The sequence below is a fragment of the Apteryx mantelli genome, chromosome 2 (genome assembly GCF_036417845.1).
Source record: "Apteryx mantelli isolate bAptMan1 chromosome 2, bAptMan1.hap1, whole genome shotgun sequence".
Taxonomy (NCBI): Eukaryota; Metazoa; Chordata; class Aves; order Apterygiformes; family Apterygidae; genus Apteryx; species Apteryx mantelli.
The window spans coordinates 133,492,713-133,517,398 of record NC_089979.1 but is presented as its reverse complement, the minus strand read 5'-3'; the positions used below and the strand labels follow the sequence as shown (position 1 = coordinate 133,517,398).

The window sequence follows — 24,686 nt, the reverse complement described above, 5'->3', positions numbered from 1 at the left end:
GCGGTGACCGTTTTCTGGAAGAAGAACTAGCAGGCTTGCAGCTCCTTGGGGTGTTCCTAGCGGCCGGTCCTTGCAGGCCCAGCCCTGCTCCCCGCAGGCGTGCCCACCGGTGCCCCGCAGCTCTGTATGGGCCTCGGCCAGCGTTGTTTACGCTGCTTTACTTACTTACTTGGCAGCTTTACTTACTCGCGCCCCCTTTTCCGCCCGTCCTGCCTCCGCGCCGCTTCCCCTCACGGGGGACGACGCCCCCTCCCCAACCGCCTCGCCTCCGCGGCGGTTGCGGGGAGGCGGGAAGCGGCCGGCGCGCGGGCGGCCGCGCATGCGCCGGGGGCAGGGCGGGGAGTGGGGGGGTTGCGGCAGCCCTCTCGGCTGGGCCGGGGGGCGGGGCGTCGCGTCGCGTCGCGTCGCGGGCGGAAGCGGAGCGTGTGGCGCTGGCCGGGCGGGGCGCGAGCGCGGGCCGGCAGCGGAGGTAGAGCGGCCTTCCGTTGGCGGGGGGCGAGGGGCCGCCGCCGCCATGAGCCGCGGGGGCCGCGGGGCGGGCGGGGGGTGGCGGCCGAGACCCGTCGGGTGACCGGCTCCCCTGGGCCGGCGCCGGGGCTGCCGCAGCGCTGCCCGCGGCGGCCCGCGCGGGCGCGCTGCTCGCCGCGGTGCTTCGGTGCGCCCCTAGGCTGCCTAACTATTTCAGGATGTGATGCAACGTCCTTGGGTGGTCGAGAGGCGATGGAAGGAGCAAGCGCTTTTCCTGTCCGTGGTGACCGGGTGAATACCTGCATGTTATTAAGTTCTCCTCTTCAGGCCGGTTCTGTGGAGATCACCTCAGGCTTGTCATCTCCTTAACCGCAGTGCTGGAGAGGTTCTTAACCTCTAACGTGTTTTTAGGCGCCCTCGCATACATCGATCAGTAAGGCAGAAACGTGCTGTTGCTTTTGTTTGAGTAGATGCAAGTCCTGTTTTCAGATAATGCCTGTTGATCTTTATTTTTAAAGTGATTTGTTTTGAAACACCGAGGGATGTATTAAAATATGTCAATCTAATGCAACCTGAGAAAACCTAGAACTTGCTCGGGACTTCCTAAAATACTTTGCGGTTTGTTTCCTTCCTCATTTGCAATGGCCTTTCTGTCATAAACTATGACTGCAGCGACTCTGCAAGATTGATGATTTTATTGTACTGTGAAGACCTAACTTTCAAAGGGGCTAAGCATACTTAGCGTGATGTCATGGAACTTGGAAAGAAGAAAAAGAGTACGTTTAATCCATACTCAAGCAAAAACAGGATCATTCATAATGGTAGATTAAATGACACTAACAACTTTTCATAGAAACCAACAGGCAAAATGGTTGTTTAATGTTAGGAGATTATATAATATTTAAAACTTCCTGACAGCAAGGATTGTGAAATAATACTTCCTTCTTAAAATATGATTTAATTGCTTTTATGTGTAGTCACTGATGATATTTTAAGTACTTTTTTTTTACTTTACATGAAATTTATTTCTATAAATATTTACAGTGTACTAGCATGTCTCTTCTGTATTTCTGTAGCCCATTTAATCATTCATTAATACTGAACTTCCTCTTCAGTTTCCTAATCTAACATGATAATATCCTGCAAATTCTCTTTTATGTATCTCATTATCTAAAAGATACTGACAGCTAGAACTGAGTGTGATTTCTGGATTTGTGTGCCAGAAAGCAGTTCAGAGAGGAATTTTTGTTCTGTCCTGTGACATGATATCGAGTCCCTTTACTGCAGTTTAAAACACTTTAACAATGGACATTTTTTTTCCTAGTGGGTGGATGGATTATGGGGAGGGGTGACAGTTTTTCACTTTGCAAGGTGAGCTTTGTAGGAATCATGACTTTTTTTTTTTCAAAGAAACCTTCAGAATATGAACACAACATAATAGCTAAGCATGTATGTGATTTGCTCTAACTCATGGCAATTTAGTATTTATTGTAGATCAAATGTCATGAATTGCTGTTTCACTGCTCATAAGAATATCAAAGAAAGGAGACAAGGAGAAGATAAAAACAATATACTGTAAGTAGCATATTGTTCTAGTGTCACAAGTGGAGGAATTGTAGTTGTAGATCAAACATGGAAGTTTTTTGCTACGTTTTCTCCCATTTCAATGGCTGGAGATACCCATGTGTATAAAGCCTGAATTATTCTGACCTCTTTTTGTCATTTTATATGTTACAATATATAATTATTTAATAATTCATTTCAGCTACTTGACAGTTCCAGGGGTTTAAGCAATTATGTTGGAATTCCTTTGGTCTAATAAATAGGTCTTTTTTCCTAAGGCTTTTACAGGTGTTAATAAAGCTACTTGCAGTTCTTTTAATTTTTGTATTCTCTTCTGTTAGAGATGCCTCATGGCTTCTTGCTAGTTGAAGGAGGTATTGGTATTAGCTAATCACATGCTGTTTAGCTTCAGAGTTGGAGGTCATTTAACTGCTAAAAGTAAAATATTTCCCCCAGATATCATGATCACTTCTCATACCTTCTCCAAGAACAGTTAAGGACACTAGCTCTTGCATCTTGCCCAAACTATAACTAGGATAAATGCGAGCGGTCAGCTTAAATTGTCATCTGTGCAGTCAGCGTATCTGAAGACGAGTGTTGAAAATGGCCATTGTTTCCAGTAGTAATCAAAAATCTGTTGTACAACTCAATTATTTAAATGAACATTTGTTGTCCTGGTGCAAGTTTACTGCTAAAATGTACTTGACTGGGTATTTGTTATTTGACAAGCTTTTTCAGCTATGTTTGAAATCTTGTACTGTTAGGTGGCCTGGGTTTCCTCAACTGAGTGTTACTAATAGCCCTCTAAATCTTCTTGTAGCATTGTCAACTTTACAAACACATTATTTTCTTTACCGTTTGCCTATGTAACTTAAAAGAGGGGGAGCTGTAAGTGTAAAACAGCACCTAGACAATACTAAATTCAAGAGGTCTTAAAATGTATTCCACTGGGGTGGAGAGGGCAAATTTAATTTGTCTGGTTATGTTACAAGGAATCTGCAGAATTCAAACCGAGTATGGATGTGTGCAAGACTTGTCCACCAAAGGCATGTTTCAGTGTAAAGTTTCGATGCCCTTTTTTGTTACTGTTCTATGGGATTAGTACTTGTGTGGATGCTCCACAGTGTGCTCCTGTATGACTGGTTCTACAGAGGCAGTCTCTCTATCATTGTAGCAGTGACTTTGCTAGTTCATTTTTTTCCCTTTAGTTCTCTTCAAAAATGTTCACTGAAAATGCCTTTCTTCTCAGTAGCCTACATTCATGATCTTACAAGTATGGCTCTCTGCAAAACTAGCTAAAATTAGCTAAACCTTGTGGCCTCAGAAGGAAGTGTTGGATTCCTATGTGATTTGGAAGGTGAGGTTCAAACACAGCTGTGAAATTTCATAACAGAACAGGGGTACCTGTTAGGGCTTTGCAAGGGAATATTTGTCATAGCCCAGTGTTAAACTGCAACAAAAGAATTGTGGCAATCCTGCAAGGACATAAGATGCCAAGAAGGTACCTGATGCTGTGTCATAACTATGGTTCTGATGACCAAGGGTCTTACTATAATCATCTGAAAGACGATGGTAAAGCATATGGAGAAAAGTGTGCCAGACAGAAGGAAAATGGTTTTTTTGAAGAAGCTGATATGGAGATGTGGGAACATTTTGAGGCCCAGATGGACCTAGTGGGAGGAGGGGAACTTCAGCAAGCATAATATACTGTCCCCATTGATATATGCTTTCTTTAATTTTCTTCACAACCCTTGCCAAGTCATTTTCCCTCTCAAAATCTTGGCTGACCGCCCACAGGCAAGGAACAAAGAATTTCTATTTTTAAGTAGCTGGTTTATTTTAAAAGCATGCACTGACAGTAGTAGGCAAAATAAAGAGAAAAATACCAGGATACTTTAAGGAACCAAAAAGCATTTCCAACTGCATTCTTAAGCAGAATCCTTAGACTTAATGCAAAGTAAAAACAGTTGTTGGCAGAGAAAATGTTAAATAAAACAATGCAAAGAGGATTCCATGTGTTTAACTAACCAATATTACTGAAATATTGAAATACAAAAGGCAATCTAGTGTTTGGGTACTCGGATGATTTTACAGCACAGCCATTGTAAACTTGTGGGTTTTCAAGTCTAAAGCAGTATTTTTTGCTTTCAACTCAAAGTCCATCTACAAAACAAATTGTCTGTGTGCTGCCCTTAGAGACTCATAGAAGATAAAACTGTTGGTGGGTTAAGGCATGGTTTTTGAGGTAGTCGTAGCAGCTAGTTAGCAATGACAATACCTGTCTGCTTCAAGAGCTGTGACTTACGCTGGCCCAGATACCCTTTTGCTGCATTGAGAAACAGGGAGTGGCAGGAGCATGTACTGAGATTTTCTTCCCTCTTTTTTGCACCACTGTGAAAGAAAACTATAGGTATTCTTGGTAGTTGCTTATCTCTTTTTGCTATTTCCTTAAGGCTAATGATGTCTTTCTGTGATTTCATTTGGAATGACCCTTAAAGGTAGTCCCTGAAAGTCAGGTAGCAATAAGGCAAAGGGATTTCCCCCCTCCCCCCCCCCCGAGTTCCTGGGTAATTGCAAATCTAGAGCACACAGAGGTAGAGAATAAAGGAGCATGTGTTGTGGGAGAAGGCATAAAGACGGATGTGCTGGAAAGGGCACCAGGCATTAGGCAGCTCCTTTGGCTATGCATTACAAAAGTGGTACAGAGCAGCTGAAAACTGCAGTCCAGCAGCCATTGTTCTGATGGGTCATCTTTTTTTTTCCAGAAAGTTGTCTTCGTACCCATTTTTAAGATAGCACTGTGCTGTATAGTGCTGTTCTTTTTTACTTGAGCCTAGTAGGTATTACTGTCAGTTGTTTTGTATTGGATGGTCTGTGATGCAGTCTGCAAAGGCCCTCGAGCCTCATCAGCACACAGGTAGAGCATTTTGATGGGCTTTAATGTGTCAGACTTTGCTAAGGTTTTTCAAAATAGGATACTTTTCTGTGTTCCCTCTCTGCTGGTGACATTCTTCTGTTGACTTCACAAATTTTATAGCGAGAATAATAGGCGTACTTAACATGCTGAGAGTTGATCTTGTCAGAAGACAGCTCAGTCATGGTTTCAGTGTTCTAGGGACATCCATTGCTGTTAGTTGTTTGGCTCTTAGTAGAATATTCTGCTCTTTCGTGGTGCTATGCGGTTGTTTGTGTGAACCTGATTAATGAACCTGGGAACCAAAGGGAGATGTTGGTCTACAGAAGTCACCATTGCCTATGTAGCAGTACAGGAAAATGGTTTTACTGGCATCTTTTCAGGAACTCACTTGTTTTTAAAAATGCAAGAACTGTGATCCTTTCCTGGACACCAGTTTTAAATGTGAACGAAATGTGCAAAATGATTCGTTAAGGGAAGTGTGTGTATGTATATGAAGAGAGAATTGAAGGGAGGGAATTTGAGCATGTGTCTTTTATTATCCCATCATAGTTGAATTAAATGAATTAAAAGTTATTTCTCCATCTGTTATTTTCTATGTATTGCCAGGAATCATTGTTCTGTATAACAGGATATACTTAATTCTTTGGGCACCTGGTTGTCAGCTGCACCCTATGCGGATTTTTCTACTACCAAGCTGATAGCCATCTAAGATAGCAGGCTACCAGCATGCGAGCACTACCAGAGCAGCTCTGATTTTTGGTGTTCCTGCTCTGGGAAAATCTCAGCAGGGAGCTTCTGGAATCTGTGCTTCAAGGTGCTTATTTCATAGTCCCAATGATTAGTTGGTCCATGAATGCATTAAACAGTTGTTCTGTGTTCTATTTCTTTGTTTTTTTTTCTAAACAGTCATTCTTTAGGCTTCTAATTTTCATTGCTGCACACTCACTGCTCTGATAGGTTTACAAATATGAAAGAACTAGTCTCAGAATGGTCTGAGGACTGTCGGTCCTCGGAATGGTCAGCGCAATGTCCCTCAGTTGACTGACCATGAAGCAAAATGTTGGAAAATCAGAAAACAAAAGAGGATTTTATAGGTCACAGAGGAAAATGGGGGAGGGGGGGAACGACTACAAAGATGCAAAAAAGAAAAGTAATAGGACGGAGATAATAAAACTGAGAAAACATCTCCCAGTGTTCTGTAATGCACTGCAATTTTTTTTCTCTGTTGCATAATATTTTGGATATTGTGGTGAAGTATCAAACAGCACCATTTGTTGTTTACTAATACAGTCCCTCACTGTACTGAAAGATGTTTGATGCCAGAAATTTAATAGAAATTTCTAGTATAGACATTAGCATTAGTATGCTAATTGTAAATCTTTAATGGCTTCATAAATTTGTTGCACTTCCACTGAGATTGTAATAAATTCTAATTTTGTACTGTACAATTATTTTGTAGTAATTACTAATGTCAGCTTCTATTTGCACTGTCCTAATTTCTCTCTGCTATCTGTTTTTTTCGAGATCTTTTTCCCTCTTCATCTTTGTGACTTTAGGTGCATGCAGCCTCCTGTGATTATATCTGGCATCTCTTTTTTGTTCTTTGTCATTATAAATCACTTTCTCTATTTATACAGTTAATAATGATAATTATTCACAAAGCCAGGCTTGCTTTTGAATTCACTGTGTCAGACTGTTGTTGATCATAATTTGGCAGTGAGGAACAATTAGTATTATGGTAGTAAGTAATATGTTGAGTAAAATTCCTGTTTATCATGTTTATCCTGTTTATTAATATATTTAGTTCTTTAAAGACCTAAATCTTTGTATAGGTCTCTAGGCTATTACTGAGGAAGTACTGCCTCAACATTTGATATTATATCTTTCAAAATATGTGAGCAAAGAGGTGACTTTATTGGACTGTATGCTAATGATACTATTTTCAATGCTTTTTTTTTTTTTTTTTTGGCCTTATCCTTAAAATCTTTTGTAACCTTGAGTGTAATGGGATAAATGCAGCTCTCAGGCTTCTGAATGTGGCTCTCGGACTTCCGTTCTCTGTTCTTTCCTCCTTTTTGGTTCTATTTTGTAGCCAACTTCTGTTATGCTTTTGCTAAAGCTGTTTACTACCAAAAATACCTGATGCAGAATTAAGGTTGCCTGCTGCTTTCTTGTAGCTAGTCATCTTTATCTATACTGTTCTTTTTTTAAAAAAACTGGAAGGTACACATCACACACTTTTAAGCACAGTTTTAATTTTTACCCTCCTGATGCTTGTAACCACTTGTAGCAGTTCAGGAAGGGTGGGTTCCTCTTGTGCAGACCAGAAAAATGCTGATGAAAATGTACTGGTGTTTAGGGACCAGAAACGTAGAACCCACCACTGCCTTATATGCCCTCCAAGTGCTCTTCACTGCAGTATTCAGCTGCTGTAATGAGCTGACTGACTAGCAGAATGGGCAGCGGAATAAGGTACACTGTAACCTTTTAAGTATTTGAAAATGCCTTGTTTTCATCATATGCTTAGGTTGTTTCCAAAGGTGTGTGAGGCTTTTCTTTGCCTTGGGAATTGTTGAGTGTTTGGTGTTGTACATGAACATGGTCTCTGGTGTTTACTGCGAGTAAGTAAAGCAGAATCTGAAGAAGTCTTTGCAACAAGGTTGAAATATGATGTTTTGCAAGGATAGGGTGATTTCCATGGAGTACAGATAGTATTCAAACCTAAGTCTAGTATTACTGGTTAGTTAAGTAGCATAAGAAATACTAAAACTTTGCTTTAGTACAAAACATATATTGGATTGTCTGTTTGTTTTTTTTCCTTTGGTCTCCCTTTCTTTTGGGTCATGCACTCATGAATGCAATTTATATGTGATTTTGGTGTTGGAATACAGCTCAGATGATAGTGTTATGATAGTATGTTGGGGAAGATGGTTGTGTTAGTTCATTGTGTTCATTGTCAGATGGGTGGCATTGTTTGTCCTCGTACTACTGGACAATGTTAACTCTGCATTTGGCAGGTTTCTTAGACTATAGTTCGGCAGCAGCAACAATGAAGAGAGCCAAACTGTTTATATGCTTATGAAAGGCAAACCTAGCCTCAGATCCTTTTCTCTGGAATTGTCTGTAGTTGAAGATAAGTTTGAAAGATTCTCACTTCTTCCTGCAGTTGCAATTTTGCCTGCATAGTCAGCTCAGTTTTTCTATGTTCCCTCCTCAGATTTTCATATTCATTCTTGGCTGTATTCCTCCATCTTCACGGTCTTCCCCCTTCTGTCTCAGTAGGGGTGGTAAGAATGTCAAAAATGCATAGCTCTGATATGTCCGTTCTTCCTTTGCTCCCCTGCACTGCTTTGAGTTTTCCTTTCCCGTAAAGCACTTCCACTGAGGTTGGGAGAGTGGTAAGCCTGAAGTTCCTACCTGGGCTGAGCTGGTGAAGAAGAAAGTCTCAGCTTTCTTTTCCACCTGCTCAGGGAGTGGTAGGTAAGGAGGAATGGAGAGAATGAGAGAAAAGAAAGATCCCAGGAGACTGTTAGTTCCTTCTTCCAAGTATGCCATTATCTCATGAGATACTACCTGTGAATTATTGAAAACAAAGGTCCATTCTGCAGACAAATTGTGTTTAAACTGGTAGTATTTGTGCAGAGAAGTGCTGACCCTTCAGGGCAACAAGAGGTAAAAGTTTATCCAATCCCTCCATCTTACTTATTGTGCTATTTTCTTCCTAATATGCACATCTACTCCTCCAATACCCTTTTTTTTCCTACTTGCAAATCACTGTAGTATAAACTTGCTTTTCTTTTGTCATTCTGCCCTGTGTAAACTTGGAAGGGTCTTGCAGACAGGAGTGTGCTGGAGGATACTAGAAGTGCTTGTATCGGGAAGAAAGAGGAGGAGACCAGATCTCCACAACTTTGAAATTACGCTGGAATTCAATAAAAAGCCTTTGCAGCATTGGGGAAGTGGCGCAGGTGCAAACCGTGCCATTCATTTAGTACATCTTTCTCCCCATTCCAGTGTTTGGGTGTTGTGCCATATGCCCAGAAGACTAAATCCTTGCTTTCCACCAGTCTCAGTAGTCAGTGTGTGCACTGTGAATCCAATACACATGGCAAAGACCCAGTCTGTAATTCCTACTGCTCCATGGCAGGAGTTTACTCAATCTGTTCATTTTGGCTAGGACTCTGATGCTGGCTCCTGGTTTCATTTATAGTGTGACAGCAGTGTTATTCCCATTCCAAAGCTCTGTAGTAATATTGTCCGCTAAACTGTTTCAGAATGAGACTTGTGTGGAGATCTGTGGAGAGCTGAAAGTCACTACAATTCTGCAAAGAGGACCTGTGTTATTTTCAGACCCCAAATAACAGGGGTTGAAACATTTGCATGTATAAAACATAGGCCTTTGGGGAGGGAGGTTTGAAACTTGTAGTTTTTCTCTTTGAGAGATACTATTTGCTTGTCTTAGCCATCATGTGAATACCCTATTTCTGGACCTAATCTATAACTGTTTTCTATTATATTTGACACCATTCAGGGATTATGTACATGCATAATGACGTAGGTCAGTTTATGCTTTGAAGCCTGAGTGCAAAGCCCTGGATTTGGCAAAGAGCTAGGGAAAAGAAGTCTTGGTTAGCTCATGTTTAGGGAGAGTCTGTTCCAGGAAACCTTTAACCACCCAGTTCCAAATATTCATGGCTGATACTACAGAATATCAAGGTTTTATGGTTGTTTCTCTATTTTATATGTTTAAGAGATTTTTTTTATCTTAAAAACATTTTTTGGGGGGACAAGTACATTCTCTGAATGAAATAACAATGCACTGAAGTTATGGTGGGATATTAAGTTTATTGCACATTGGCTATTTGTCCATGTGCATAGTCACATCCCACAGTTACACTAAGTAGCATATTCCTCATTCAGTGGCTTGTGCTTGCTACTTCCTTTTCCTGTAGCGTGTTCTAATGTAAGATTCTATGTCCTAGCAGTTGCTATAGGGCATTTTACATGCAGCAACTTGTTACTTTACAGCAACTTTAGTGTCCAAGTTCTGAACCCAAGCTGCTGGTTTGGGATTACCATTAGTTTTGGGTGCCGTTTGGGTTTACCATTTTCAGAATAGTTTGGATATGCATGTTGATTTTAGAGCACTTTGGAAATTTGCCACTTGAATCAGTCACTTTGGCCTGCCTATTCAAAGTTTTATCCAAAGAGCAAAGGTGGAGAGTAAGCAACAAGCGCGACTGAGAACACTGATGACGCTTGCGTTTGCAGTAGACTGAAGCATATTGGTGTAAGACCAGTTAAGTTGGCCAAGTGAGGCGATAAAAAACATTAAGTTTAGATCCATGGTTAGCACAATGAGAAATATGGTCTAAATATTCTAAACTAATCCTATCGATTAAAAATGGACACCTGAGTACCACTGTAGAAATCCCAGTGGGGAACTCTGATAAATGTGTAGCTGCAGTCCAAAAAGCACTGATGTCTGATTAAAGGGGGGAAAGAATGGACACTGACATGAAAAACATACTATCATATAAAATAAGTAGCTGTATCCAGACTACTGTGTGAAACAATGTTACTGTCGCGTGAAGGGAGGACAAGGGGTAATCAACTTTGCCTGCCAGGGCCCTCCTCAAACGGACTTTCACTGAGTCAGGTTCGCAAAGTTGATCAAAATAGACAATTTATTAAAGCGACAGATCAACAGGTTCAGGATTGCCAGTGATAAATGCGCTTACTGCAACAAATTCTACTTTTTCTGAGCTCAAACTGATAATTAAGCGCTTTCAACAATGGTATTTTTCCCGGGGTAACGTCCGACGTTGTCGGAGGCGCAAACCTTACCAAAAAGGCGTCCCTGTTTTGGGGAGGAGAGAGGTCCAGGCCCGTCGACCCGTCTGTAGGTTGGTGTTCTCGTCCTCCAAATGGAGGACCGTTTATGCACTGAATTTATACTCTTGGCGAGGTGGGGCTGAGTCAAACACTGTGGGATGTTTGGTCCTTGTCGAGCTCAGTAGAGGGTGTCAATGGCTGCTGGTCTTTATTTGCTTTTGCCCCTATCAACAACACCAGGCTGCAAGTCTCCCGCCTCGCCCCAGGTGTCGTTTTGGATAGAGCAGTGGCAAGTGGCAAGACCTGCGCCTCGCCCTGGGCGTTGCCTCACCCCTCACCAGCACGGGCATCAGGCCGCAAATCACCCTTTGTATCCACTGTTTACCCCACGGCAGGAGCGATCACAGATAATCACAGACCATTATCCCACAAACAATAGTAACTTTCTCACGAAAAAGTGTTGAATGATTGGAAAAGTTTCAGAGGTGGCTGAAAAATGAGAAACACGAAGTAGTAATACACATGTAAAGAGTCTAACCCCCCTCATTTGATGGAAGATGAATAAGAGAAGGTATGTATACAATACATATGTGTTCATCTGTATGTGATGAATCTGGAACATCTGCTCTCACTGTCTTATGACACAAGAAAAGGGAGACGTTTTAGTGAGATTTTTTCCCAAGTTAAAAAAAAAAAAGCCTATGTTGAAATCAATTCTTGGGCATTCAGATGTATGCATTTATAATAAAATGGAACTTGATTATATTTTTTTCCCCCTAACAGTTGCTTAAAGTTAGGTTTAAAAATGTATTCGGTTTTAAAAACATGTGGCTTGAAGTGCTCAACTTCAGGCACTTCCATGTGAAAATTTTAGTTGTGTTAGTCCTGCAGTTTTTCATGTTTGAATGCATTTTTCTTTAAATAGAGAGCTCTCTGAAGATGTCCGGCTCATTGCTTCAAACTATCTGAACATTCACTTTTTAACTGCTGAAGCTTTCCTACAATTTGCTGTCTTTCTGAAGTCTTGATTTATTGAGGGATCAAAATTGGCTCCTATGGTAAGATTTTTTTTTTTTTTTAAGTACTGGCAAAATGCCAGAAGTGTGCACAGCTTAATTTTAGTTTTATTTCTTTATTTAGCAAAACACCAAAAAGAAAAATTTCTTAATGCTGTGCAAAAGCAGAACAGGATGATGCCCAGGATTAATCTAAGAAACTCTGTTCTGCATTTTATTGTTTATGCTTACCCTGTGCTTCTAAATGAAAAATAAAAATCAAGTGAATGATTTCACAAGATCTTTTTTTTGCACAGATGTATCTCTATAACTCATTAAAATGTTGTGTATAAATTGAAAAATTTTTATAGATAAGTTTTACATGTCTTCTTTTCTAGATGTTGCATTTTGTTTTAAATGCATTTTAATTTAATATGAGTTCCAATTCCAGTATTTAAAACACTTCAGGTGATTAGTATAAGCATATGTTTTGATTTTTTTGATAATAAAAAATGGTAAAAATAAGAAGAGGAAACCTTGTAACAACGGGCAAGATATAAAGATGAGTCTACTTCTAAGATATAAATCTGCAGCTGTTTTATAGATTATGCAGTAGTATTACATTTGAAAACTGTTATTTGTCCTTGATCTCAACAATGTAGCAGTTTTGAATAACTGAGTAATATTTTACAAATTTCAGGAATCAAGACCAACTAAAACATGGAAAAGATGTATTCAAGATGACCTAGCCGGAGGACTTTTCACTTTATAGAAGTCGTCTTTTTGTTTAATATGTAACATAATTTGACTAAGTCAATTTCAGTTTCTTACCTTGAAATAAAGACACACCTGTGGCCTTCATCAGAAATGTTTTTAACATTTTCAAGAAAAAGCATGTCCCAGAAACTGAGTTTATTTTTATTAGTTTTTGGAATCATTTGGGGTTTGATGTTGCTACGCTACACTTTTCAGTATCCCAGACGCCAAAGCAGCAGTGAGTTGCGTGAACAGATATTAGACCTAAGTAAAAGATATGTCAAAGCACTTGCAGAAGAAAATAAAAATTTAATGAATGGTGGCAGTGGAGCTTCTATGGCAGGATATGGTAAGAGAAAAAACATGCTAGTTGTTCAAATATTTTTTTTCATGAAAACTGTAAAATTATAATATAGTTTTTATACTTTTTTTCTTCTTCTATGTAATATATACTGCTCTTTGAGAGCAAAAATGCCAGGATTAACTGATTCGATTTTTCGCTTATTCACTGAAGCTGAAATTTAAGATGTGGTGCAATGTAACACTTGAGAGCACAAGACTTTTGTTTTCCAGAGATGTTTTTTAGATATGTCTGAGTATATGACTACTTTTATTTTCAGGATTAACAGTAAAATTGTGGCTTTTCTGAATCTTAAACTAGTGAGGAATAAATACATGTATGATGTGGGAACTAAGTTTTAAATTAAATCATTTCAGCATTCCAGGTGCTCATTGTTCCTCTTTGCTACCTTACTGCCTTTTTTTTTTTTTTTTTTTAAGTTTTCTTCTCTGTAAGTAGTAACAAAATAAACAGTGGAAGGCAACATAATGGTGGAGTTTGCAGTCTTGAGAGAGGCAATTATGAATTTAGCAGGATCTCCCCTTGCTTTAGAAGTAGCAAGTAGAGAATAAGGTTCCTTGTCTCTTGAGCTTTGATACTTGCAGCATTGTATCTCTCTCTTCAATTTACCTGTTAGTTTGATGAATGTGTGTCCAGTATTCATGCGTAGTTTATTGCTAGAGCCTGTGCTTGTTTTCTGAAATACAGAAAATATATTTTTGAGACTATAGTTTTGAGTTGTGTTTAGCAAAACCATGAAAACATCTTGTCTTGGTAATTTTAATCCTTCAGCTTCAAGCCCTTGTAGCTTCTCTTGAGGGGAGCCTACTATGAATTCCTAGTTAATCTCCTAGGAACTAGGTTTGAAGAAACTACCTGTGTTCTGTCATAAATAAAAAAATATATCTGTAAAAATAAGGGTAATACAAGGCCTAAAAAGAAATTATGAAAAAAAAGATAAATTCTGGTTTTATATTTGAAGATTTATATTAACATACTTTAATGCTTCTTTCTTAAGGAATCTTTATAAAGTGGGTCTCTGCTAATAGTAGGATGCCCTTTGTAGGTGCTCTCCTAAGAGGACTAACAGCAAAAATGTGTCTGAACTCTTTGCTGCTGCTCAGGAGCCAGGAGGCAAGTCTATGCTGACAAGAGGAGCAGGAAGCAGCCCGGGAGGCTGGGAGAAGGAGGGCAGTACCAAAATGTCTTGCTTTTATGGCACTTAGCAAATGTCAAAAAATTCCGTCATTTGTTAAGTTAATTTTTTTATTATTATTATTTGAAGGCCTCAATGATTTCTTTCCTGGATTACTTTCTGGGAAATTAGATTAAAAATCTTATGTACTGCAGTTTTATATTGCTGTATTTAAATCTGGCAGAGAGATTTGTCATCTAAGGTTTTGTCTGAATATAGTAAAAATGTAATAGTCAACTCTTGATCTACATGCTGATCATCAGACTTGCAAATTATGTAGACAGTGCCCTCCCTCAAAACTGTTGAGCGCAGAATAGTACTACAGAGCGCGTGACCCCACAGTACATGTCATTTTGTCATTTACAGCAGCCCTACTCTGTTTTTTGCTGTTCCTGCTCCAGTTGTAAAGCTATTGTTTTCCAAAGGTGACAATACTGAACAAGAGGTAGTTATTTTTAGAGAGAGGGAGAGACTGACTAACTTGAGATAATTTTTTTTTTGTAGAGACTGACAGATTTTTTTTTTTGTATTATTAATGTTTTCTTCACTTTCATACCTGTGTGTTTTTCCTTCCCCATTTTGCTAGAAAATTAAGAGCAAATTGTAAAGAGTGTGTGCCGGGGGGAAATCTTAACAACTTCTAAAACCAGCTAAGTTTGTTCATTTCTTCGAAATTTGAGAAGACTGTGGTATGAGTGTTGACAGCAGTGTAGTTAGCTTTTGTTGAAGGTTCTATTAATGGTATTGTTTTTGTGTTCCAGAAAACGGCTTTACAACACTCAAGATCCTTTTCCATCTCTTTGTTAGTAAATACATGGGGATTTTCTTACTCTCCTTTTATTGTTTTTTCAGATCAATTTAGGCTAAACGTATGCAAATTTTAAACTCAGAAAAAAGAAGTAACTTTTTTTTTCTGCTTTGTGCCTTGCATTGATACAACACTTTGTCACAATAATTTTTCTGTAGGATAGATCCCCTGGTTATTTAGAGAGAAGTGATTAAGAACTACCTTTTCTACGTTGGAAAGTGTTTACATATTTTCTAGTGCTGTCCAGGACTAAAAGGTGTCATAGCTGGGTATTCTAGTGCTGCTGTCTGGATGAAATTTGAAATATTGCCTTTGAATAGTCACCAGTCCCCTGGTCTAACTAGTGGTTACGTTCTTACTCAGTTCACAGTTTACCATTATGGTGGTATCTTTCCTGTCTAAAATAACAAATAAATGGTATTAAAAAAATTGAGAAGCTGTTTAGTTCTATACATATATGCTAATCTGTATTCTTTCCCAAAGAGTATAGTAAGAAGGACAGTGAATGTTAGGATGTAAATATGTCAAAATAACAGTTCTTTTCCACACATAGTTAGTGATAAGGTCTAATTTTTGTTGTTGTTATCTTCAGCTGATCTTAAGAGAACAATTGCTGTTCTTCTGGATGACATCTTACAACGCCTGGTGAAACTGGAAAGCAGAGTTGATTACATTGTTGTGAATGGCTCAGCAGCAAATACCACTAATGGAACTAGCAATCAAGTGCCACTGACTTCGAGTAAACGTGCAAATGCAGCAGGCAACATCAGATAGCAAACAGGGCCACGTTGTGCTGCTACAGCTCCGTTAGGTCCTATTTAAGACAAGCTTTTTATCTCTGGCTAGGGCAAAGCAATAGTTGACTCTAAAAAATGTGTACACTGTTCTATTATAGAATGTGCTGGTTATATGTAGGCCTAACTTATGTGCATAAGGTTCTCAAAGCATTACTTCATTGCCTTTGAGCAGCTCTTCTAAAGTGATCTTTGTTGTCTTTAAAGATATTTTGATATCATGATTTGGTGTAGTATGCCATGGGATGCTGACAATAAATGGAAAGCACTGGGAAACATATAGGTAGGTTTCTATATATATTTATTTAACTATAAATACAACATATCTTTTGGATAGGTGGGCAGTACTGTAGCTTATTCATTTTTTGTGATCTGCTTTAAACAGAGGTAACTAAGGAAGATGTATTGTTAAACTGATGTTAGAAAATGTGTATACTTACAGTATTTTGTTACTCATTTATTTACTAAAATGGTATTAAATTGAAGATAACATTGGGGGTAATATTTTAAAATTGTGACCCAAAGAATGTCTTTATTTGCACTGTCTGTCAGAATAGCTAGAGAGAATTTATTGTATATTTAAGAAAATCAATTATAATAGGGAAAAGTCTTAGGTAGTAACACTGTCCAGGTATATCCTTGGCCAGAATTAGGGCAGTTAGATTATCAAAAGCAAAACATAATCTGTGATATATGATTATTTCTTACAAAGATATTTAAGTCTATGTATTTTGTAATTGCAGATAAAAGTTATTTGAGTGATGAAATCAGTTTTGAATATGTGAATACTGATTATTTTTGTTCATTGCTGTTTCTTTTTAACTTTTTAGTACCTTGAAATTTGTGATGAATATAGCACACCATCTCCCTGAACTGCTTTTTTGATCAGGAGGGAGAACCGTGAATTAAAATGAAGGAAACAAAGTATCTCTGGATTTAACAGAGATACATGTACTAAAGGTGTCTTATCATGGAATATTTGAGAGCTAAGTTAATACTAGCCTTATATCTAAGTTAGCCTTACAGCAAAAAGAATTGCAGAGAGTATGCACTGTATTTCAAAATATTACTCAAGACATATGAAAGTGTCACTGAGTCTGTGGGGGTTTTTTTTTTGTTGTTTTTTGTTTTTTTTAAAGGTACTGAATTATTAGAGAGGAGGGAGGGTATGTTCAGGCACTTTTGCCAAAAATATGCTGGTTATTAGATCTTTTTCTGTGGGTTATATTAAGAGTGTTCTAATCCTATACTAAGAAAAAAAACCAGTAAGATCAGAGGTGCTGGATGATATATCATCCAAAGTTTTGTGGGTTTCTTTTTCTTTGCTTATATTCTGGTACAAAAGAAAATACATTTACAGCCTTAGTTAGTATCCAGCCAATTTTTCTTGTGTCATACTGTGTGTAAACATGTACTTCTTTGCAGAAAGAGAAAAATAAATTTTCAGTTGGACTTGTGAAGGCTCTTGTTCCTTTTTTTTTTTTTTTAAATAGTCTTGTTGTTCTTACTATGTGTGTTCTAGATGTTTTAGGATTTGAAAAGTGTATGTCTCTGAACTTAAGAACACTTTAGATTTAGTAGTAGTACTGTCTGGTGTGTTCAACCTGCTCAGTCAGTGAGTGCTCTTGCTCTTGAAATTCTAATGTCTCTGCACTTTCCTCTGGTTGGAGGTGGGGATAACAGGGGGAAGAAATTAAAACAAAATAAAATGACTGGTTTGGATCTTTAATGGGGAAGACAACTAAGATTGAAGACGACTGGTGCATAACTTCTATTGAATCTGCAAGTCTCTATTGACAATGTGAAGATAGGTTTTTTTTATATCCATCTATCTATGCTGAGTACTTATTAATTTGTACCAAGTAAAACCTTAGTAGGTTATGTGCCTTTGTGCCATAAACATTAATCTGAGTAGATTTTGTATGTGCACATAAGGTGAGTTTTCTTGTAAGAGTAAGTGAACTTTAAAACAAAATTATTGAGGATTGTTAAACAAGTGTAACAAAAGTTGACAAATGAGTATTTGTCACTATTGCACGCACAGATTGTTTTATGCAAGTATTTTGAAGACTGATAGGTATATACTGACTTATATGCAGTTATGTACTTCTTATTTCATGGTTCCATTAGCAAAGTCACTTTTCTCTCAGGTTTTAGTATTACAGTGGCTCATTGGAATTCGATTGTACTTGACAGATATTTAAATATTTAAGGAGACTATAGCCTATGACACAAATGTTCCATTGACAAATATAGTTGAAGCTATTATTTATCAAGAAGCATATTAAAAATATTCTACTGTCAGCCTAAATCTAATTTTGTGAAACCAGTAGTATTAGAGGTTGATACAGCAGTATGTCGGTGTCCATGATATTAGTCTTTCCCCTTTCTTCATGGCCAGTCTCATTCTATGCTGTGTGGCCATGCTGTGTCTCTGACTGTGCTCTCCCTTCACTGTCTGTCTCGGACAGTACTACTGCCTTGATTTCTGTGCTCCAGCAGTGCAGAGGGTAGAAGCTGAGCTTCCTCCTCTTTGCTGAGCTGATAGCACTTTTCAGAGTGGCAGAACTAAGTCTCAAGTGAGTGTGCACTAAGGGAGAGACAAGGGCAAGGGGCTTGCCCTGACCACGGGGCTCAATATAGCTCTTGAATTCTAAAACCAAATAAGCAGGCAAACAGATCTCTCTTAGGGGAGATCATCGTGGTTCTCTAGTTCTTTCTGTTGCTTTCCTCATCCAAAGAAACTATTTCTGAACCTCAACATACTAACTTTCATGTAACTAAGATACATAAACATTGTTCCACAATTGTGTTTTGAGCAGGAGTAAAGAAGAAAAAGAACGCTGCATGGTCCCACATTAAAGAACCTTTGGGATAGATGGATTGATAAATACTCCACTGAAACCCACTGAGACTGCTCACAACACTCTGCTTATCCACTCTTAGGATCACAGAGATTTGCTGGTCTCTTTTTAATAAAATAATTTTTAAAATCCTAAAAAATAAGAAACATAACACAAGGACGGAGAAGTTCTGTAGTGAGTGTGGTGAAACACCAGTCTCCTTGATATCCAGTAAATTGCTGAACCTATTGGACAGTCTCTTTTTTCAAGTAACTGCTAAATATTTGTTTTTCTTTATTAACAAAATCATACAAAGGGCCAGCTAGATATATCCAAGTTCTACCTGAGGATATTTGCTAATGTAGAGGTTTCCAAACAACACTAGTAGCCTAGTGATGTGTGAAAGTTTCCTGACTGGCCAGGTGCCTGCTGGGTGGGTACATACCTGAGAGTAACTGCTGCTGCTGCAGCCTTCGTCGGTGGGAATGCAGAAGGAGAATAAGTTTGGGAACCTCTACAACAGTTTGATTTGGAAAAATAGCAACATAAAATTTAAGACTCTAGTTTATTATGTTTTCTTAAAAAAAACTTTTAGAAAATTTTTTCTCAGAATATGCAGATTAATGGAATGAGCTAAAGGGCTAAAACATTACTTCATTTGGTGTGTGTTTTTTTAAGCATGATGAAGGGTGTCAATTGATATCCTTATGAATTCATCCAAATATGACCTTGTAACCTGGGATTGTATTCTTTTATCAGTTTGTCCTTCACAAAACAGTGTTCTGTTATCTGTGTGGTTTGGTTTAATGCATTTGATAGTACTTCAAATATTTATTTTTACAAAGGTGAGAGAGAAATGGAAGACTTCTTTTTATAGCAGCTAAAAAGGTGAATTAGACTTTTGCAATATTTCTCATGGACTAGTTTGTTATTAAATTGCTATTTCTTGAAATCTCAGTTTGTCTGGGATGATCCACACATGTATTTGTATCTGTGTAAAAATATTGTCCAGGTTATTAAAATGAGGCCCAAGTTAAAGTGCAGAAAAAAACCCCAAAGAATTCACATTACATACACATATGTAATTACATCACTTAAACACCAGTGGCATTGCTTGCTAGGGAATCATCTTATCTGTAAGAGATCTTAATTACTACAAATTTCCCAACTCTTTGTCACTACCTCCAGTAAACACCTTTCATTATTAATTGACTCTTGCTTGCATATGAGCTTGCCTATTCCCTATGGCATTTATCAACTTATTCTGTTCAGTAGATGTCTGATCATGTTCTGTTTCTCAACTAGCAAAACTGAAAATATACATGTTGACATTTTTAAATGCCTGTAAACTGGGGTTAATATACAATTTTATTTTTTTTTATTGAGCATATTGAATGGTGGTAAGAACCTTGTAATGAGTATTGCTTGTGTTTGTTTTTAAGTAGATCAGAATACTGATAACGTGGAGGGAGGAAACTATTTGATGGACACTTTCTATTTGTGCTTCTTTAATTCTTCTCATTTTCAGAACAGGTGGACATAGTCGTTGACCAAACACATAGAAATAGAATGACTACACAGAAACAGAATGACCAATTACCGCTTCAAAATGATTACTTGTAGTCAAAAATACCAAGTTATTCTAATTTATGTATTCTTGCATTAGTAAAGTAGCTATCTTCAAAGTACATAGGTATTCCACTGAGATGAATTTTAAAGCACTTGTCAAACCTGTAAGGATTGTTTAAAAAAAAAAAAAGTCACACATTTTATTGTTAACAGAGGGTGTTGATAGAGACTGTCAACACCCTGTGCAGCATTAAGCTGTTGCCTTTGATGTGTAGGCAGCACCTTAGGTCCCCCAGAGCTGTCCCGTAAGTGAGTGTCCATATGTTCAGCCCACTTTGTGCTCAGAGATCTTGGGCCAGCAGCATCCATATGCTACATCACAGACATATGAGGCCACATGCGTGCCATCTGGATTTCTGTTCCTTTGACCTACCTTGTGGTGCTCTCTTTTTACAGTAGCAGAAAACCATTTTTTTCTGCTATTCGAAATTGTTTGATAGTTTACTGAGGAAAATTTGGTTTTCTAATTCAGTCTTTAATTTTATCTCAGGTGTCTGTTAACAATCTCTTAGAAGGGAGAGGAGACAGGAGATTTTCTGGAGCCAAAATGTATTCCAATACTCATGCTATAACGGTAAAGCAATGAGTGCTTGAAATACTTTTATTAGTTAAGAACTCCATTTTCCAATTACAAAGTTCTTCACCTCTTAAATCTGAAAGGACTGGGAAGCTTAAGTTACAGGTATGTTCCCAAGGAAGTCTATGGGCACAAATCTGGATTCAAGCAGATGCTGTGGTCCCAATGAACTGAACACAGGCTCTTTATCCCATAAAACACTTTCTCTGATCAAAACTGATAATAAATCCTCACTTTATAAGTTAGAGGACAGAGGTAGTTGAAAGAACAGGTGCCCCACAAAAAACTACTTTTAATTTCCTGCTCTCAACATCTTCACACTGATGGTTCACAGCCCAGAATGTTTAAGTATAGATAATCTAACATTAAGGGATACTTGTAGCCCCCACCAAAAGCCACCTTATTCAGCAACATGGCTCTGCTCTCTGAACCCGAATGATATTTAATGGCACCATTTTTAACAAAGATTTTGTTCAGATGAAGTACATCAAACCCATGACATAGAGGCTCTGCTCATTCTGTGTGAACCAGGCTTGCCAGGACTATCTCTCCATTTTATTGGCAGATCTGGGATCTCTGGCACCAGCAAAACCTGCATACACATACAGGTAAGGCATTTCAAGGACTGCTGGGTTTTGGGCAGCTCCTGTTCAATACTATGTTCCTCAGTAGGTTCCAGTTCTGTGTTTGCAGAGCTTCTTTTCCTGCTTCCAAGGTTACCCCCCCTACCCCCCCCCCATTTCTTTTCCAAAGCTTTGGCCATAGGAGTAATTTTCTTTTCCCTGGAGAAAGTATCCTGACATTTTCGTATGGTTTATTTTCCTCAGCTGGCTTCCTTGAAGATGTGCTGTTTGCAGCGATGACTTGCCCCCATGTCTTTTCTGCCTTCAAGAGGGATTTATTCTGGGTTCAGATCTCAGAGCGACAGAACATCCGTGTGCCCTGCTGAAACTTCTTATACACGTGGCACAGCCACATGACAAATGTCCAAACCATATGCCTTATTGTCTTACTGAGACAGTGCTGGAAACCTGAGAGCCTCCCCATTGTTTCATCTCTCCCTGGGGGCAGCGTTGGCAAAGCACTGCCTTGGTCCTTGTGACACCTCTCGTCACCTTCTGGTCTGTGACTGGTGGCTTGCCCGGTGCGAAACAATCTGGAGCATGAATTGCTCCTTGAATCAGTCCTTGAATTGCTGGACCTTTGTCTACAGGCATCTGCCCCTTTCTTGCACAGAAGGCACCTACCCTCTTGGCTCTCGTTCTGACAGGCTGAAAGCTCAGAGCTTGCGGTAACCTGCAGAGCACAATTTAAACATCGATTTGCTAAAGCTCAGTTAAGAAAAAAATACTACTTTTTTTGCTCACATATTCAGAGTCACTATGGGTAAAGCCTGATCAAAATGTTTGTATCAAGAGAAAGCAGTTAATTTACAAAGATAGTGCGGTAAGTAACAGAAATAGCAGCCCATGGTCTATTTATTATAGCCTTTAAAGACATTGGAGGAGTTGTTTCCACATGATGGCGTTGTTTGTGGACATGGAGACAAAGTGGGAACTGCAGGTTGCTGACCTAAGAACCACCTTCCATTTACGAAGGTTTCCCAAAGCTGGCCGCTTTTTGTCTTGAACTGTGAACAAAGTATACATTTCATTTTATGCACACATTTTACAAGAGAAGAGCTTGCAAAGAACATCAGGGTGCTTGAGACAAGATTTATGATTTTTAAGAGGTAGCTTTCATGTTCTAGATGAAACAGATCTGTCAAGCTGCTCTAGGTAAACAGTAATGATCTTTTTCAGGATCAATGGCTCTGGATTCTTGTTAAAATACAAAGATGGAGACTGCCTCTGTTCTGAAGAGTTTTACAGTTGAGTTCCTTGATACTGTGACTAGGTCTTCACACTCCCTAAAGATTCCTTAATTCATTAGGAATGAAGCTCTCCGTAGGCACAAATTCATCCACTGAGGTAACTTAGAGATTCAAGACCTACAAAAACAAGTGAAGGGTAGGCAGGTGGTGCTGGGAAATCCAGAGGTGGTTTTTTTTGTTGTTGTTAAATGCATACATCGTGGGACAAGTCAAATAATGCATTATGTTAAACATTAAGAATTAAAAGAATTTACATTGCATTTTACACTACTTTTGGATTTGTTCTTTACAGCTGCCTCAAAATATTAATTATTTAAGCTGTTTGTTGCAAAGTAAATATCTAGAATGAATTTGTTCACAAAGTCACCTCCTTTTATTCAAACTAAAAATTAAAAACACTTGAAATAGCGGGTGAAAATGTGCAGAAATAGTTGTGTTTTTGCTAAAATCACATTTTCAGGTATCACTTTTCAATAAGCAACATACAACTGCAATAACATTTTTGGTGTTTAAATTTTGTCTAATTAATAAACTGGACATTAGAATTTTAAGATAGGAAATAAATGTAACACTTGAATTAGTGAATATGCTTTTACTAGCATCCTTGCCATCAGCTCATTCATCTCTAAAACCAAAGAACCTTTCTTTTGCAGTAGGAGCTCATATGCCAAAGCTATACCTGAAGAAAGGCTTGCTTGCCATAAAGCTTGCCTATTTTCCCCACTGTATCAGTTGGTCTAATAAAAGATGCTACCTCTTCTCTATCAACTTCGCAAAACTAAACTGGTAACCCACAACAGTGGGAAGTCTTGTCACTAGTAGTCAGCTTGGTTCAGCTACAGTTCATCAACATAGTTACAAACCACACCCCGCAATCCGCAGAATAACACCGTTGGCTTTTATTATATTGTTTGAATAAGGAATGAAAGCAGAGTCATGTACGATTGTGTCAGTATTTCTTTTACTGAGTACAGGCCCCGGACCTTTTCCTTGTTTACAGTGCGCAGCACAGCAGTATCAGATGCAAACAGGGGGGTCTGTTTGGAGCAAGGGATTCACTAGAACCGGTAACTAACACTGTTTGTTTAGCTTGAGTGGGAATTTAAAGACTAAACACAACCGTGGCAGCAAACAGCGCCTAAGTAAGCCTTACCAACACAAACAAATTACTCTTTTCCTAGTGGGACTGTTAGAGAATATCGGACTGAAGCTGTCTAGAATTAATCACTTAGCATAACTTGCTTAGCATTAGTAGCTAAATTTGCTGAAGCCTTAGGCCTCAGGCTGTGAACTTTTACTTAGATAAGTAAAACCCCAGAGCCGGTTCAAGCTGGAGGGATAAAGAAGTTACACGGACAGCAGGAGTAGCAAACCTTGAAGGTAAGAAAAGAAGCAGCCTGCCTAGAGACAATGAAGGGGCCCAAGGAAGAAGGGGAAGAACCCAGACCTAACTATTACTATTGGTCCAAACTATCACTTAAGGGGTGGGGAATTTAGATTGTAAGGCTATAATTGCTCAGGGATTTCTTTGTTCGGGGTCCCTCTTTGGAGGCACCCAGCTCGAGCTGTAATTACCACACGTGTATCATTAAATTATATTTCTCCCCAATCTGACTTCGAAATTCTGCCTCAGCGGGAACATAGGGTCAGACCCTGTTATGGTGGCCGGCAAGCCTAATAGTTTGCATAACAGTTTGGTACCCCAGATGGGACCCTAGGCGACCACCGTTGGGGCCTCTTGTCTCCAAACAATCATCTGGTGCCATAAGGTGAGTTCACCTGGGATCTTTGGCAACGGGAGGCACCAAGAGGGTGAGTCTTAAATTCCTGCCTAAATTCTAAATTCTGGTTTGGTAACAAAGTGCACTGTAAGGGGTACGCAGGCTGATCCCCATAAGGCGTGCCAGGTACTAAATTTCAGGGAGAGTGGGTTTGAGTCCCGCTCCCAGGGTTGGGGTGGGTTCAAGTCCCACTCCCAGGATTTGAGAGGGTTCGAGTCCCATCTCACTCCGGCTGGAAGGGGGGGAGTGCGCAGCCTGATCAGCGTAAGGCACACCGCAAGACTAACTTAGAGTTCCTGTGACTAGTGTGAG

The 24,686-nt window shown here is 39.0% G+C and overlaps 1 protein-coding gene across 8 annotated transcripts; it reads left to right on the top strand.

Moving 5' to 3' along the window:
- The first annotated feature begins 397 nt into the window (after positions 1-397).
- CCDC126 (coiled-coil domain containing 126) lies at positions 398-17,131 on the top strand. Of its 8 annotated transcripts, XR_001292393.2 has the most exons (5): positions 579-759; positions 11,709-11,841; positions 12,479-12,883; positions 15,470-15,954; positions 16,502-17,131. XR_001292393.2 is itself a non-coding variant. In XM_067291589.1 (4 exons), exons 3-4 carry the CDS (start codon positions 12,646-12,648, stop codon positions 15,649-15,651), a joined length of 420 nt encoding a protein of 139 aa, XP_067147690.1. In that variant the 5' UTR covers positions 398-469; positions 11,709-11,841; positions 12,479-12,645; the 3' UTR covers positions 15,652-17,131. The 8 variants fall into 8 exon arrangements, 7 of the variants coding, with proteins under 7 accessions (XP_067147690.1, XP_013796811.1, XP_013796812.1 ...); XM_067291589.1 differs by lacking the exon at positions 579-759 and adding an exon at positions 398-469 and having other exon boundaries at positions 15,470-17,131; XM_013941357.2 differs by having other exon boundaries at positions 15,470-17,131.
- The last annotated feature ends 7,555 nt before the right edge of the window (positions 17,132-24,686 follow it).